At 42.5% G+C, this 14,812-nt stretch overlaps 1 protein-coding gene across 2 annotated transcripts in view; it reads right to left on the bottom strand.

Moving 5' to 3' along the window:
- TRPM3 (transient receptor potential cation channel subfamily M member 3) overlaps window positions 1-14,812 on the bottom strand; it is a 345,307-nt gene that overhangs the window by 78,552 nt on the left and 251,943 nt on the right. For both annotated transcript variants that reach the window (XM_035100060.2, XM_035100062.2), the window contains exon 9: window positions 3,167-3,239. In XM_035100060.2, coding sequence (XP_034955951.2) covers window positions 3,167-3,239 — 73 coding nt within the window. The remainder of the gene's footprint in view (window positions 1-3,166; window positions 3,240-14,812) is intronic.

Below are 14,812 nucleotides of genomic sequence, written 5' to 3'. Positions count from 1 at the left end.
AATATTGCATCCATTCATTGGGTGGCCAAGAAATTTCACAATTGCTACTAGGGCATGGATCTCTTATGTATTACTCAATTTTATGATTTGATGATTAGATCAGATATAATAGAATTTCACAGATAGGAGCTTACATTATTTTCCTCTTTGTATTTAAATTAGTCAATCATCTGGAAATTTTGTTGGGCAGGAAGCTCTTTGAATCTCTGGTTTACATTCCCTTTAGATTTCAAGAGGAATGAAACCTTATCAAGGCAAAAAAAAAGCTCTAAAAACATCACATGGTTTCTGTGTTGTTGCTAGGATACCCCCTTCATTTGTCTCTCTGTGCTAGAAAGCTGCTTTTTCTACCCTGTGCCTCTGGGGTGGATTTACATCATACTACTGTTATGACACAGCAAACCACAATCTTTGCTGCTGCTGCATGTTTCTATTAAGCATCCAGCACTATGGTTGCATTTTAATTTAATCTCTGGTTTATTCCACAATGTATTAATTTTTGTTTTGTTTTTTAAATAGCATATCCAATCTGATTGAAGGCATACAATGTCGGGGAAATCCCTCTCCTGCAAAAGCAAGGAATAAAAAGTATGTGGTTCTGTCCAGCTGTGTAGGGTCCAAAGTAGTTTTGTTTAGGATATAAGCTAAGAAGCAATCCTGATTCTTTGGCAAATGCTTTCTGCCTTTTTATCAAAGTCTCAACAATACAACACTATGCACAGCATCCAGTTGTAAAGAAGGGAAGCTAATACTCAAGACTCCTCCACATTCATCTCCACCTGAGCCACTTGCCGGGAGCCATCAGCCTATTTTACTAGTTAAGATCTTCCAGATCGACCTCCCCTTGCTCTGGCTTCGGTGCCATGATGTGGGGGGTGGGGAGAGGGACAGGCTTCTCTACTGGGCTGAGCTGTTCTGGTTTTTACAGACTGTAAAAATGCCCACCTCTCAGTTCCACATACTATGCTATGCTAATGCTTTAGTTTCAAAGCAATCATACAATCATTTCATGGTTGATACTCCTCGCCCCTTGCATAAAGAGGATGGGAGAGAATGTGCTCAGCAGCTGCAGGACGGAAGCCTTCTGAGAAAGATGATTCACCGCACAATTACAAGCGAGGAGGAACGCAGAGGAGGAATCCGGTGCAGGTGAGCTTAGCAATATGCTCCAGTGAGCACAACAGTGGATTAGACTGCAGCAACGGAAAAACACAGGCATCACCCAGCGTGCTGCTCTCCAGATATTAACAGGACAGATGTTGTAAGGATTTGGGCAGCCTTGCAAATCATGTTGGGGAAAAGACTGGGGGAATAATAATAATGTAAAACCAACCCTCTACTAGGATGGTAGCCCTTCTTGTAACTCAGCAGGGATGAGGACTCTCCCAGACCCTAACATGACAAGAGAGCTATAAAGGAAGGGCCACTGGGTCTCAAAACACACATTGAAGGGAGTTCTGTAGGATTATTATTATTGACAACAATCCAAATAATTTCTTAGTGGGCTGTGAGTTCATGAAGAGAATGGATGAACAGAGGGGGGAAAGGCCTTTCTGGTCATTTTTAGCTAAATACTAGTTTTTTGTAAAGCACTCTGAGGTTTGTTTATTTTTTCACTCAATCAAGCAGTGCATAAAGTTTATGAAATAAAAATAAAATAAATAAAATAGTATTCCCCCTGACAGAGAAAATCTGGGGGAATTGTCTACTAGTGAAAAAGTAGCTTGGGAGAGTGATTTTTTGTTGAAAAATGATCAGCAAATAACGACTCAGCAACTCTCTCCTCTCCTCCAAACTCACAGTCTTTGGCTTAAAAATACACCCAGAAACAACACAGTAGTCTGTATATGTGTAGAGTGAAAGATATTGCATATCACATTGAATTGCTTTTATCTGCCATGTCAAATAAATAATTATTACCTATTGTAATAAAAGACAACCAAAAAGTGAACAAACTCTCATGCTGATTCTGTTTCTGTTTTGGAAAACTAAGACCACCATCCCATTCAGCTAGATAATTACTTGGTCCCCTATGCTGTGAGTGCTGTTTTCCATATACAGTGGTACCTTGGGTTACAGACGCTTCAGATTACAGACACTTCAGGTTACAGACTCCGCTAACCCAGAAATAGTACCTCGGGTGAAGAACTTTATCTCAGGATGAGAACAGAAATTGTGCGCTGCAGCAGCGGGAGGCCTCATTAGCTAAAGTGGTACCTCAGGTTAAGAATGGTTTCAGGTTAAGAATGGACCCCCTGGAACGAATTAAGTTCTTAACCAGAGGTACCACTGTACTGATGGGTCCCTTGAAACTGCAGAATGAACTACAGAGTTTCACTTACTACCTCTTGCCCAACAGAGCATCTGTTTTTCAGTAATGATATCACTAAAATGCAGAAGTGTGCATGCACACAAAAGCTCATACCTATGACAAACTTAGTTGGTCTCTAAGGTGCTACTGGAAGGGTTTTTTATTTTTATTTTGACTAAAATGCAGTTTGAGTAAATATTATACAATGGTTCAGAAGCAAGCATTCAGGAAGTACCAGATTGACAGCATCAGTCTGTCAATCCAAACTCCAAACAGAAGCCTTACATTTGTTCTTGTATTCTCACTGATTGCAATTCAATTCCAGCCATGGCATGTGGGCCTGACTCACATTCTGGACCTCTTGAACAGCTAGCTCTGGATTTATGTGACTTTGAATCTGGTACTGCCTTTGAAAGGTAAATGGCGTTTCCATGTGCTCTGGCTACCATCACAGAGTTCCATTGCGCCAGAAGCGGTTTAGTTATGACCCGGAAAGCTATCTGTGGACAAATGGCAGCTCCCTTGGCCTGAAAGTGAGATGAATGCCACACCCCATAGTCGCCTTTGACTGGACTTAAACATCCAGGGGTCCTTTACCTTTTACCCATATCCCATCTTTCCCCCATAATGGAACCAAATGTACATGAAAGGCATTGCCCACTTGGTTCTCAGGCAGACACCTATCCAGATACTGACCAGTCCCAGACCGGCTTAGTTTTAGCAAGGGGACAACCTTTTGCACCTTCAGACCAGACCTTGGGATACTAAAAGTTTGCTACTTAGGCATCATACAATGCAGGACGAATAAATGTGTGTAAATTTGTCAAAGACTTTCTGTGCAGAAAACACGATTACCTTTTAGCAAAGCTGTCAAGATGGCCAGGTCAATATCTTGGTGTCCTTCTGATCCCATGCGAAACACTGTAATCTGGAATGCAAGAATAGATTGTTTTCCATTAGACATTTCTAATATTTTAAATGTGGCACTTAAATGAACACAATGCCACCAGGTCTGTCTGTCTGTCTGTCTGTCTGTCTGTCTGTCTGTCTGTCTGTCTGTCTGTCTGTCTATCTATCTATCTATCTATCTATCTATCTATCTATCTATCTATCTATCTATCTATCTATCTATGTGCAGCCTTGAAGAATCTGAAATACAGAAATACTGTGGGTACACCCAACTGGCTACCTACAGGCTATATATTCAGAGCACATTTTTTCCCCTTCAAAGAATTCTGGACACTGTAGTTTGTTAAGGGTTGATGGGAATTATAACTATGTAAGGGGCAAACTAGGGACCCAGGTGGCGCTGTGGGTTAAACCACAGAGTCTAGGGCTTGCTGATCAGAAGGTTGGCGGTTCGAATCCCTGCAACGGGGTGAGCTCCCATTGCTCGGTCCCAGCTCCTGCCCACCTAGCAGTTCGAAAGCACGTCAAAAATGCAAGTAGATAAATAGGAACCGCTCCGGCGGGGAGGTAAACGGTGTTTCCGTGCGCTGCTCTGGTTCGCCAGAAGCAGCTTTGTCATGCTGGCCACATGACCCGGAAGCTGTCTGCGGACAAACGCCGGCTCCCTCGGCCTATAGAGCGAGATGAGCGCCGTTAACCCAGAGTCGGATACGACTGGACCTGATGGTCAGGGGCCCCATTACCTTTAAGGGGCAGTGCCCAGAATTCTTTGAGGGAAATAATGTGCTTTGAATGTGCTTTATAGGTATTGTGTTCACTGCCTAGCATTAATGCAAATCAGAATTCCAAGACCCAATAATGCATCAAGAAATGGAGACATTACACAACAGTAATAAATATTTAACAGAAGCAGAAAAGACTTGAAGCCTCAAAACAGAAAGGAAAATTCTATATGGAACTCATTATATAGTATTGTGAAAAACTCATGATTTTTTCTACTTTGGCAGTTGTTGAGAGCAAGAAGTTGGGAAAGCTACTAATAGCTGACCTAACTGCTGTAGAAATGTGAACTTCACTTACATGAGTTTCTGGCAGTGGTGAAATAATTCACTACCACTGTTCCTTCATTCATATGTGGTGACACTGTTTAGCACCATTTAGCAAAAACAATTTTAAATCATTTATTTTAAAACTTGAATACAATGTGCATTCAATGTGTTAATCTTGAAGGTGCCACGATACTCTGATGCTTTTATAACTACTAAATTCAGCATCTTAAGAATGGTCTGTTTCAAAAATATTATTTATTTATTTATGCATAAAAATGTACTTTTTTTAACAAAAGTATTTCTATACCTATACTATGAAATATCAAGGGCTGTGTCCTTATGGGGCTGCAGTGGGACGAGGGAATCACCCAATATCTGCGGGAGGGGTCAGTGGAGGACAAACCTCTCTTTGCAGTTTGGGGTAATTGCCCCCTCCCTTTTATATCCAGTGTGTGTGTGTGCGTGTGTGCAAGGAACCGAATCCTTTTGCCGAGTTCTGTAACCAAGTCCAGGCCTCTTGTTCTTTGTTCTCACTTCCCCACATTTGCCAAGAAGAACACATTGTGGTTAAGAGCCAGGGCTCTCTATAGCCGTTATCCCAATAAAGGAAAGATTAGGAAATCTTGAAGTATGAATAGATAGATAGATAGATAGATAGATAGAAAATATCTGAAGAACGAGTCTGCTTTAATAATTTCATGGCACAAGCAGGCCAGGTAATTTTTTATCAGATGTATTTTCTTCTTTCATTGCAGAACAAACGAACAAGGCCTTTTCCCAGCCGGAACACACCGGAACTCAGTTCCAGCCCCTCTCAGGTGGGTACCATTACCATTCTAAGAGTACGAGGGAGTTCATGGTGAGTTCCGGCACCTCTTTTTCTAGAAAAATAACACTGCTAATGAATATATGCCAAACATCTTGACTATGGCTGCATACCCTCGATGCATTTAAAAGACGTTGCCTCCCCCTGAAATCCTGGAAACTAAGCCCTGTGAGAGGTAAAGTGCAGTTTACAGGATTCTTTGGGGGAAGAAGCCACATGCTATAAATGTGTTTTGAATCAGGCTGACAAACCCTCCAAGCACAGGATAATTATCCAGCAGCAAAAGGAGCAGAAGGTAGAGATGACATGCCAGCATCCAGCCCTGTAGCAACTACCTTCCACTACTCAGCTCCCTGGGATTAAGCCAGTTAACAGGATCAGCTGCGTTGTCACAGCAACAAGACTATTTTATCCTATGCAACCAGCAGGAGGGGAGTGCACTAGCTCAATGGTTACAAATCATTTAGCAGACACCCAAGCAAAACTAACTGTCTCCCCCGCTGCCCAACCAAACAACCCCATTCCCTGCCTTTTGGGTGTTTGGAAAAATGAGGAGGAGGGTGACATGGAATACAGCAAATGGTAGAAAGAAGTTTGCTCTTTCCAGCCTTTTGGATATACAAAAGTCAGTGCTGACTATCACATTATGTACACCTAAAAAGACAAATTCCTTCTGCAAACAAGTTACACTGTTCTGGAAGAACAGACTATTGCTCTACTAAAATTAAAGCAAGGTCACAAACCTTTCTGTGGTTTTTTTTAAAGGGGGATTAAGGGTATAGATGGAAGAAAGGGGACATAAACAAATGTTTAAAATAATCAAAATGATTCCAAAATTAACAATAGATAGCAAAATGCAAGAAGGCAGCAATGGTTGATCTTGACATGTGTATTTTGAGAGTCCTAAACAAATGCTACATACATCAGCAAAACAGATACAGATTTCCCCAGAAATGAATTATGCAGAAATGAATTATGCAAGAATTCACCAGGGTATGTCTGAAATATAACTTGTCTGAGGGTGGCAATATTCACATGCAAAAGTGTCAATACAGTGGTACGTCGGTTTAAGTACACAATTGGTTCCGGAAGTCTGTACTTAACCTGAAGCGTACTTAACCTGAAGCGAACTTTCCCATTGAAAGTAAGGGGAAGTGAATTAATCCGATCCAGACAGGTACGTGGAGTACTTAAAGTGAAAGTACTCAAACCGAAGCGTACTTAAACCGAGGTATGACTGTATTTGCTTCAGCATATATGCAATGAGAGGAAGCAAATCATCATTCAGTCCAGACAACTGAACATTTCTTCAGTAGGAGGAGATAGTCCAATAAATCAGTTATCCACAGCTGAGCAGTAAACCTCCGTCAGACGAGTCTGGTGTTATGTATCACTTGGCTGTCCCCACCCACTCTGCTATTAATCTTCAGGGGGAAACTCCCGATGATGCAAAGGGGATAATTTATTTAAGGTTAAAACTCATGTGTGGTGTGTGTTTGGAGAGAGAGAGGACAATTCCACTGGGATCGTGGATGAGGGAGGAAGGAAGGATTCCACCTGCCTGTGCACTGTGTTCACAGTGAAAATTCTCCTAGTGACACTCTGTCATTTTTGGTTCCTAGGAGATGCCATAGACCAGGGGTCAGCAAACTTTTTCAGCAGGGGGCCAGTCCACTGTCCCTCAGACCTTGTGTGGGGTTGGACTATATTTTGAAAGAAAAAATAAATGAACGAATTCCTATGCCCAACAAATAACCCAGAGATGCATTTTAAAGAAAAGGACACATTCTACTCATGTAAGAGGAGAAGATGGTGAAATGCGAACAGGGGACAGAGAAAGGGCAGAACTCTGCAATACCTTCTTTGCCTCTGTCGTCTCCAAAAAAGAAAACAATGCCCGACCTGAAGAATATGGAGCAGATGATTCAGCAGGGGAAACACAGCCCCAAACAAGTAAGAATCAAAGAATCATGGAGTTGGAAGAGACCACAAGGGCCATCCAGTCCAACCCCCTGCCAAGCAGGAAACACCATCAAAGCATTCCTGACAGATGGCTGTCAAGCCTCCGCTTTAAGACCTCCAAAGAAGGAGACTCCACCACACTTCTTGGCAGCAAATTCCACTGTCGAACAGCTCTTACTGTCAGGAAGTTCTTCCTAATGTGTTTTTTTATGTTATTCAAAAGTGATACTTTCTTTCTTTTTTAAAAAAATTTATTTTGTACTTCAAATCATTACAGATTATGTCAACACAAACGGAAGAAAGGAAAAGAAAAAAAAACAGTTATAAATCAGGAAATCATATAAAATGATAAATCATATACATTTAACATATTGTAAATAAATAAAGGTAAGCTCAAACAAATTAACATCCAATAAAATAATAATAATAATAATAATAATAATAATAATAATAATAAATAAAGGTTACATTATTTCCTACCGCCCACCACCCCACCCTCCACCCACCATACGTGAAAATTGTGCTTCCAGCCATATTTGTTCTGCGCCTTTCATGTTCTTTCAATCATCTGTATACCTGAAACGTTAGTGTGTGTCTATTAGTAAATCTTTTGTATCTGAGTCATCAAATGGCTTCTACAAGCGAGGGTTTTTCCACCATTGTCATTACATAACTTCTATATTTCCCCCAATCTTTATTTCTGGTTTCCTCATTAATTCCTTTAACTTCAGCATTTTTCGTTGCTGAATAATAATATATTAACAATTTTTTCTGCCACTCCTCTTTGGTTGGTACCTTATTACTCAGGAAGTTCTTCCTAATGTTTAAGTGGAAGCTTCTTTCTTTTAGTTTGAATCCATTGCTCCGTGTCCGCTTCTCTGGAGCAGCAGAAAACAACCTTTCTCCCTCCTTTATATGACATCCTTTCGTATATTTGAACATGGCTCTCATATCACCCCTTAACCTTCTCTTCTCCAGGCTAAACATACCCAGCTCCCTAAGCTGTTCCTCATAAGGCAGTGTTTCCAAGTAACAGTGGTACTATTACTTCCCTTGATCTAGACCAGGCACCCCCAAACTGCGGCCCTCCAGATGATCCCTAGCTAAGAGGACCAGTGGTCAGGGATGATGGGAATTGTAGTCCAAAACATCTGGAGGGCCGAAGTTTGGGGATGCCTGATCTAGACGCTATAGTCCTATTGATGCAGCCCAGAATTGCATTGGCTTTTTTAGCTGCTGCATCACACTGTTGACTCATGTCAAGTTTGTGGTCTACCAGGACTCCTTTATTCTATCAGTCTCAGGAGGTAAGGAAGCAAATTTATTCTTTCTGGCAAAGATTGATGGGAGTCTGTTATCAAGGGAACAGAAATCCAAAGATGCAAGATAAGCTGCAGAAACAATGGAAATCAGGTATAAGTACTCCCTGTGGAAGGCAAAATCCTAAAGCACTGCAGGTTGTGTCTGAGTGCTCTTGGAATATCCTACGATACCCTTTCAGAGCTCTGCTTCAGATCGGCAATAGGAATTTAGAGTGAACAAATGTTTGGTCCAGAATTATAATTGTTCATCTTTATTTAAACTAGTGAGATTTTACAGGTGCCTCATCAATGCAAGTTGCTTTAACATTAACAATAGATTCTGCTCACGGACAGTGAACTGCTTCTGTTTATAGTCAGGGTTATTAATGCATCACGGTCCTCTTATCAGAAGAGCAGCTTCTATTCCAGTATTGCTCAGCATTTATAATTCAGCTGGATATGCCTGAATATTTTAGTGTAAATTTCCCTTGGCAGCAAAATGAGGAGAGAGAGAGAGAGAGAGAGAGAGAGAGAGAGAGAGAGAGAGAGAGAGAGAGAGAGAGAGGTAGCACAGGCATACACACAAACCAAATGCTGAACAATAAACTGCTCAGAGGAAAAATGCAGTAAGTATAGCAGATTTGTCAGCATTGAGGGGCCCCTGCGCCTACTTCTGAGGTCCTTGCCACGACTGCTTCCCCTCCCACTGTGCGCACGCTGACTGCTATTGCCACCTCACTTTCCCCCTCCTATGACCTCCCTGTCCTGGATGCTCTGCCCCACAGAGCTACTATGCCAGCGCTGGTAGCTCTGCTCCCCCTGCACCTCCAAGCTTACCAGCCAGGAGGGGGAAGTGAGAAGGCTCAGAGCCACATTCCAGCCATGTAAGGACTGCCTAGTGGCTGCTGGAGGGGAGAGGGGGTTGCAGTCTGGCATGGCCATGCTGGGCAGGGGCAGACGTCCCTTCCTGCTGGCTGCTGGGGCTCCTTCGCGACTGCAGCCCATTGGGAGTGTGCAGCAGGAGGAACAATGATCCCCTCTGGTCCACTCCCTGGCTATTTAAGCCAGCCGTGCCCTGGACTCAGTCCCAGTCAGGGCTGGATTTCTCACCCTAAGCATTGTGTTGCAGGCCTGTTTTGTCACTGTGTTTGGGGGCAGGGAGGAATATTGGGTTTTTTGCCAACTCATAGCAATTGTCAGAACTTGATGGCAGACAAGGCATTGGGTTGGATCCTTAGTCAAAGTGGACACAGGGGTGGGTGGGTCAGGAGCCCCAACACCTGGTCCGGGGAATCAGGGCATCCCGTTGATGTGATCCAGGGGAGGGTGTTTCCACTTGGACACCTAGATGGGGGCTGATGGGCCAGAGCACTCCCAAAATGGTGATTGGAGGGGTCTTTCCAATTTGATGTATGTTACAGGACAACTCTTAACCTTTGTTAACCCTGCCAAATAATCAACCAACAGCAGGCTGGTTGATACAGCACACATACCCAATGCCTGCGCCCAAATCTGCTGACATCTGATAAAGTTGTGGCCTGTTTAAATCCTAAAATGGTTGTAGTGCATTTACTGCAACTTCACCACGCATTGACCTCACGGCTCACAGCTTCACAGCGCCTGGACCTGCAAATGGGTCTCTGCCCCAAAAGGACTTACCCAAATCCCACACCACATAAGCTGACTCAGGAGGGAAGGAAGAAAGGTAGGAAAGCTAACTGGCAAGTAGACATAAAAGGCACCAGGAAAATAGTGGAAATGTGGGCCTAAGGTACTAAGAAGCAGCTGGAGGAATGGAAACTTGAAATCAGTGGCATCAGAAAATATGGATATGTCTTAGCTTTGAGTTGGTGAGCAGGACAAGACTAATAAATGTCACCTCACTGAATATTTTAAATTCAGAACAAAGCTGTTGTCGAAAGAAACTGATTTTCTTAGATGCCCTGAAAACATAACAAGATCAAGCTTCCTTGAGGTTTGATCCCCACAACAAAAACAGACTCAAGTAGGTTAATAGCAAAAGAGGATCTGAGCAGCACTTTGAATAAAACATTGGATAGTTACCTCTTAAATGTGACCTCAATTCTAGGTAAAACCATTACTGATTACTCTCTAGAGAATACCCATTGCAAGATGTATTCTAGGAGGAAGAAAAACATTCCTGTGATTGCTGCCAGCACATACGGTATTTTAAAAAGCATTCCAAGAGATATATTTTAAGATGCTTGTCTCATGTTTTATAAATTTGAATTGTTCCAGTCCTGTGACATTTTCCTGGTAAGGATACTGTGAAAAGTGAATACAGATATATAAACCAGCTTGACACAATGGAAAACATAGCTAATTATATTCAGATATAGCTTATTTTTAATGGTCATTTAAATAATAATTTAAAGGATACTTTTATATGAGACCCTCTCCCATGGTAGGGATTAGGAGAGTATACATCATCATCATCATCATCATCATTTTATTTGTATGCTGCGTTGCCATAGTTAAGGCAGCTTACGACATGACAAGATTTACATACCGGTAATTACCAACGTAACAAAAGTCATAAGCAAGAAATAAAACACAAAGAAAAGTACACAACCAAATGGAAAACCATTTCCACATCTTCTATATATCTAAAAATGTAGGCATTGCGCACGCAGATGAAACAGCCTTTCTCCATAACCGCTGAACCGAATTGAAACAAATTTGGGCAGAACATACCTTGCCCATCAGGGAGGGATCTGGCATAATAAAAAACCCACACCTTTCACACCTAAAATAATGATTAAACACAAAAAATGGCACCCAAATTAGACGTCACCACCAGAAGCTCTGAAGACTCCAGCAGCATCCAAAAGCTGCGCTGCCAGATGACACCACAAAATTCCACAGCAACCAACTGAAAAGAGTCCTTTTGCAGCAACAAGGCCCAGCTTTTTTAATACTCTGCAGCATTGCCAAGCAGGGAAAAACAAACAGAATAGGGCCTTGCGCAACCGGGGGAGGGGGCACAGGGATGAAGCACAACAAAGAGAGGGGGGAAACACATAGCTATGGGGGGGAGGGAACGATGAGTCAGCCAAAGCAGTGGGGGGGGGTGGGTTGGGACAGGGAAAACTGAGTAGGCCGACCGCCAAAATGGCCATTCCACTTCCAAAGCCAAAGCCCAAAGCCTCTCCTGCATTAATAAATGCCTGGCAGCATTAGGCAGTCACTCATCATTTCCCCTAACACGCACTTGGGGGCACAGTGAGGGGTTTTTGCTTTTTAATTTAGTGGGCGTTGTGTCACATGCGAGGCTACGGTGTCGTGCCCCTGTTAACCTAGGCTTTATACTATGACTGATTGCCAGCCTCTGCGTCTTTTAAAAAAACAACCATGCACTTTCTCTCCCCAGTTTTAAGTCCTCAAACCAACACCGCATCCTACATTCAAAACACCTACTCCAAAATTAGAAAATCCAAATAACCAAAACAAACAACAAAACACAAAACACACAACAACACCCAAATCATACAATACCCACCAAAATAAATGACAGCCCCCCCAAAATTAAACAATAGTAACTTCTGCTTCTCATGTTCAAAATAATAATAATCTATCTATCCATATAAAAATGTTCACAATGCGTGTGCAGTAGCCAATGTATGGAGATACAGGGGGGATGGGACAACACTCCCCAGGGACAACAGAGGGCTCAGACAAAAGTGCATGCTGGGAAATAGAACCCAAAAGCTGACAGTTCCTTCTCCAAGGGTGGGGGCCCAAGTATGGAAATACAGGGGGGGAGAGAGCAATGCTCCCCAGGGACAACAGAGGGCTCAGAGAAAAGTGCATGCTGGGAAACAGAACCCAGAAGCTGACAGTTCCTTTTCGAAGGGTGGGGGCCACGGTATGGAGATACAGGGGGAGGGGCCAACATTCCCTGGAGACAACAGAGGGCTCAGACAGTGTGGGTGGGGGAGGAGGGGGCTCGATAGCTCATGAGTCAGGACAGAGTGGGGCCAGTTACCTGGATGTGCCGCGGGGGTGGGGGAAAAGGGGGCTCAATAGCTCATGGGTCAGGACAGGGGGGGCAGTCACAGGGATGAACCAGGGGGTGGGGGAGGAGGGGGCAGGATAAATCATGTGTCCAGACAGAGTGGGGGGAATCACAAGAAAGAACCCCAGCAACGCGTGGCCGGGCCAGCTAGTAAATCATAAAATATTAAACTAAGGATACAGCATTACTATCAATTACAATTTAAAAAGACATAGATAAAAAAATAAAAACAATTAAAAAACACAAAAACACAAAACCGGAGCCCCCTCTGCCCAGATGGAAGGAGGCAGGCAAGGCCCTACATGGACCTGTTTCCTCAGCTGAAAGAGAGACACTGGGTACTCCACTGAGCCTTTGAATCCGCAGCAACTGTCTAGGCTGGGGGGGCTTGATGTGGATACACTGTATTAACATAGTTGAGAGCAGTGCTTTTTTTCTTAAAAAAATGTTTAGGAGTACTCTCATTTTCCTGCTCATATTGAAATACAGCCCCTCAATGAGGCCAAACTTAGATTCACAAAATGTTTAGGGGTATGCGTACCCCTGCGTACCCCCAGAAAAAAAGCACTGGTTGTGAGTCACCAAAAATGCTCCCCAGGGGGTCTGGCCTTTCACACTCTAGAGACTCTTGTTGGTTTGGTGAAAGGGAAATGAATAAATATGGTAAAATAAAAGGAGAATTTCCTGGATGCCTTGATCCAATCAATCAATCAATCAATCAATCAACAACCAACACTTTATTACGGCCGTAGACCAGCATAAGGAGCAGTGCTGGATTTACATATAAGCTAAACAAGCTCTAGCTTAGGGCCTCACTCTCTTGGGGGGCGCCCAAAAAATTTAAAGGGAAAAAACCTGGATGTACATTTCCAAAACATAAGATAAAAAACAAAATAAAACCTACATATCTATGATGTAAGTAATGGGCATGTATAGCATATATTCAACACAAAAATAGCGATAATTTGTTGTTGACAAAGGACAGCTGGACATATAAAGGGCCCCATTACCTTCAGTAGCTTAGGGCCTCATCAAACCTAAATCCGGCCCTGATAAGGAGGGAGGGGTACAATAATTTAAAATCATTTAAAATAAAAGAAAAAAACCCACTAAGAAGAGTTAAAACATAATAAAAGTCCATAAGAATCCAAAAGAAGTTAAGAAAGTCTAAAAGAAGGCTTAGGAACCTCAGACAAGAGTAAAAGACCGCAAAAGGCTAGTATATATAAGACCACAGACATCAGTCTGCAGAGCACCCCATTATATCTAGTTTGTGGCACAGGCCATCATCCGTTGAATCTTGAACGCTGCTGTGCAGAATCTGGCAACGCTGTATGTTATAGTAGGATTGGCATCTGAAAGCAGCAAGGAGGTATAGAATTGTCCTGTGCGCCCTTGGTACTTAGGCAGTGATGGTAAGATGATTTGATGCCTCGAACCAGGTTTGGGGCAAATACTATTTGGTGAGAGATTTAAAATCACAAAATATGCAGCAAAGTAAAGTGTGGAAATACAGGCTGTTGGACCTTTCAAATATCCCCTTCTAAGTTGCTTCCAAAGTTCCCCACTTCCATTAGCAAAGAAAGAGCATGCCCCCAACATTTCTCCGATGAAAATAGGGATGTCCTGTAATAATAATAATAATAATAATAATAATAATAATAATAATAATAATACCCCACCCATCTGACTGGGTTGCCCCAGGACCAATAGTCAGCCAGGCTGGGTACTGCCTGAGGGCCCCAAGGGCTCTGAAGTGGTTTGGAATGAGAAATAGTTCATTCCATTCCTGCCCTGGGGGGCCGTCTCAGCTGTGGACGGACAATGGTGCATCTTTGGAATGGGAGAAAATTTGACTCCCATCTGCAGTGGCTGCCCACCACCTTAATTACCCAGCATGCATGCCCCAGTCCATAGATATATAAAATTCATAGAATTCAGGCTATAGATCTATGAAACATAAGCAGAAAAAAGTGTTGCACAGTTGAGGCAACGTTGGAAGGGGGGTTGTGAGTGGCTGTTGGTGGCATCATGTGAAAGGCTGGCCTGGCCCTAGGTTTAGCTATGGCTTAGCATGATGTTTGAATGCAGCCAATATTAAGCAGTTCTTTATAATGTTGAAGGTCTACATTGGAAAATATCCAAGTTAGCCCTGAATACTGGAAGCATGAAAAGCTACCAAAACATGATAGCAATCTATTTGTGTAGCTTATATGCCTGTTATTTAAGCAATTGGAAAAACCGCTTGCTTAGAATAGCAGTTCTTTCTTTGTTGCCTAATTATAGGTTCTTCCCAAACACCATAATCCTCTTTTTTCTATTCATAAAAATGTAGCATTAAACTTTTTGAAGTGTTATCTTGAACTGACAAAATTCAGTCACAGTACTGGCTTCTTTTAATGTTGACATCTAAATAAA

The sequence above is a fragment of the Zootoca vivipara genome, chromosome 11, assembly GCF_963506605.1.
Source record: "Zootoca vivipara chromosome 11, rZooViv1.1, whole genome shotgun sequence".
NCBI lineage: Eukaryota > Metazoa > Chordata > Lepidosauria > Squamata > Lacertidae > Zootoca > Zootoca vivipara.
This window is presented reverse-complemented; position numbering and strand designations above follow the sequence as displayed.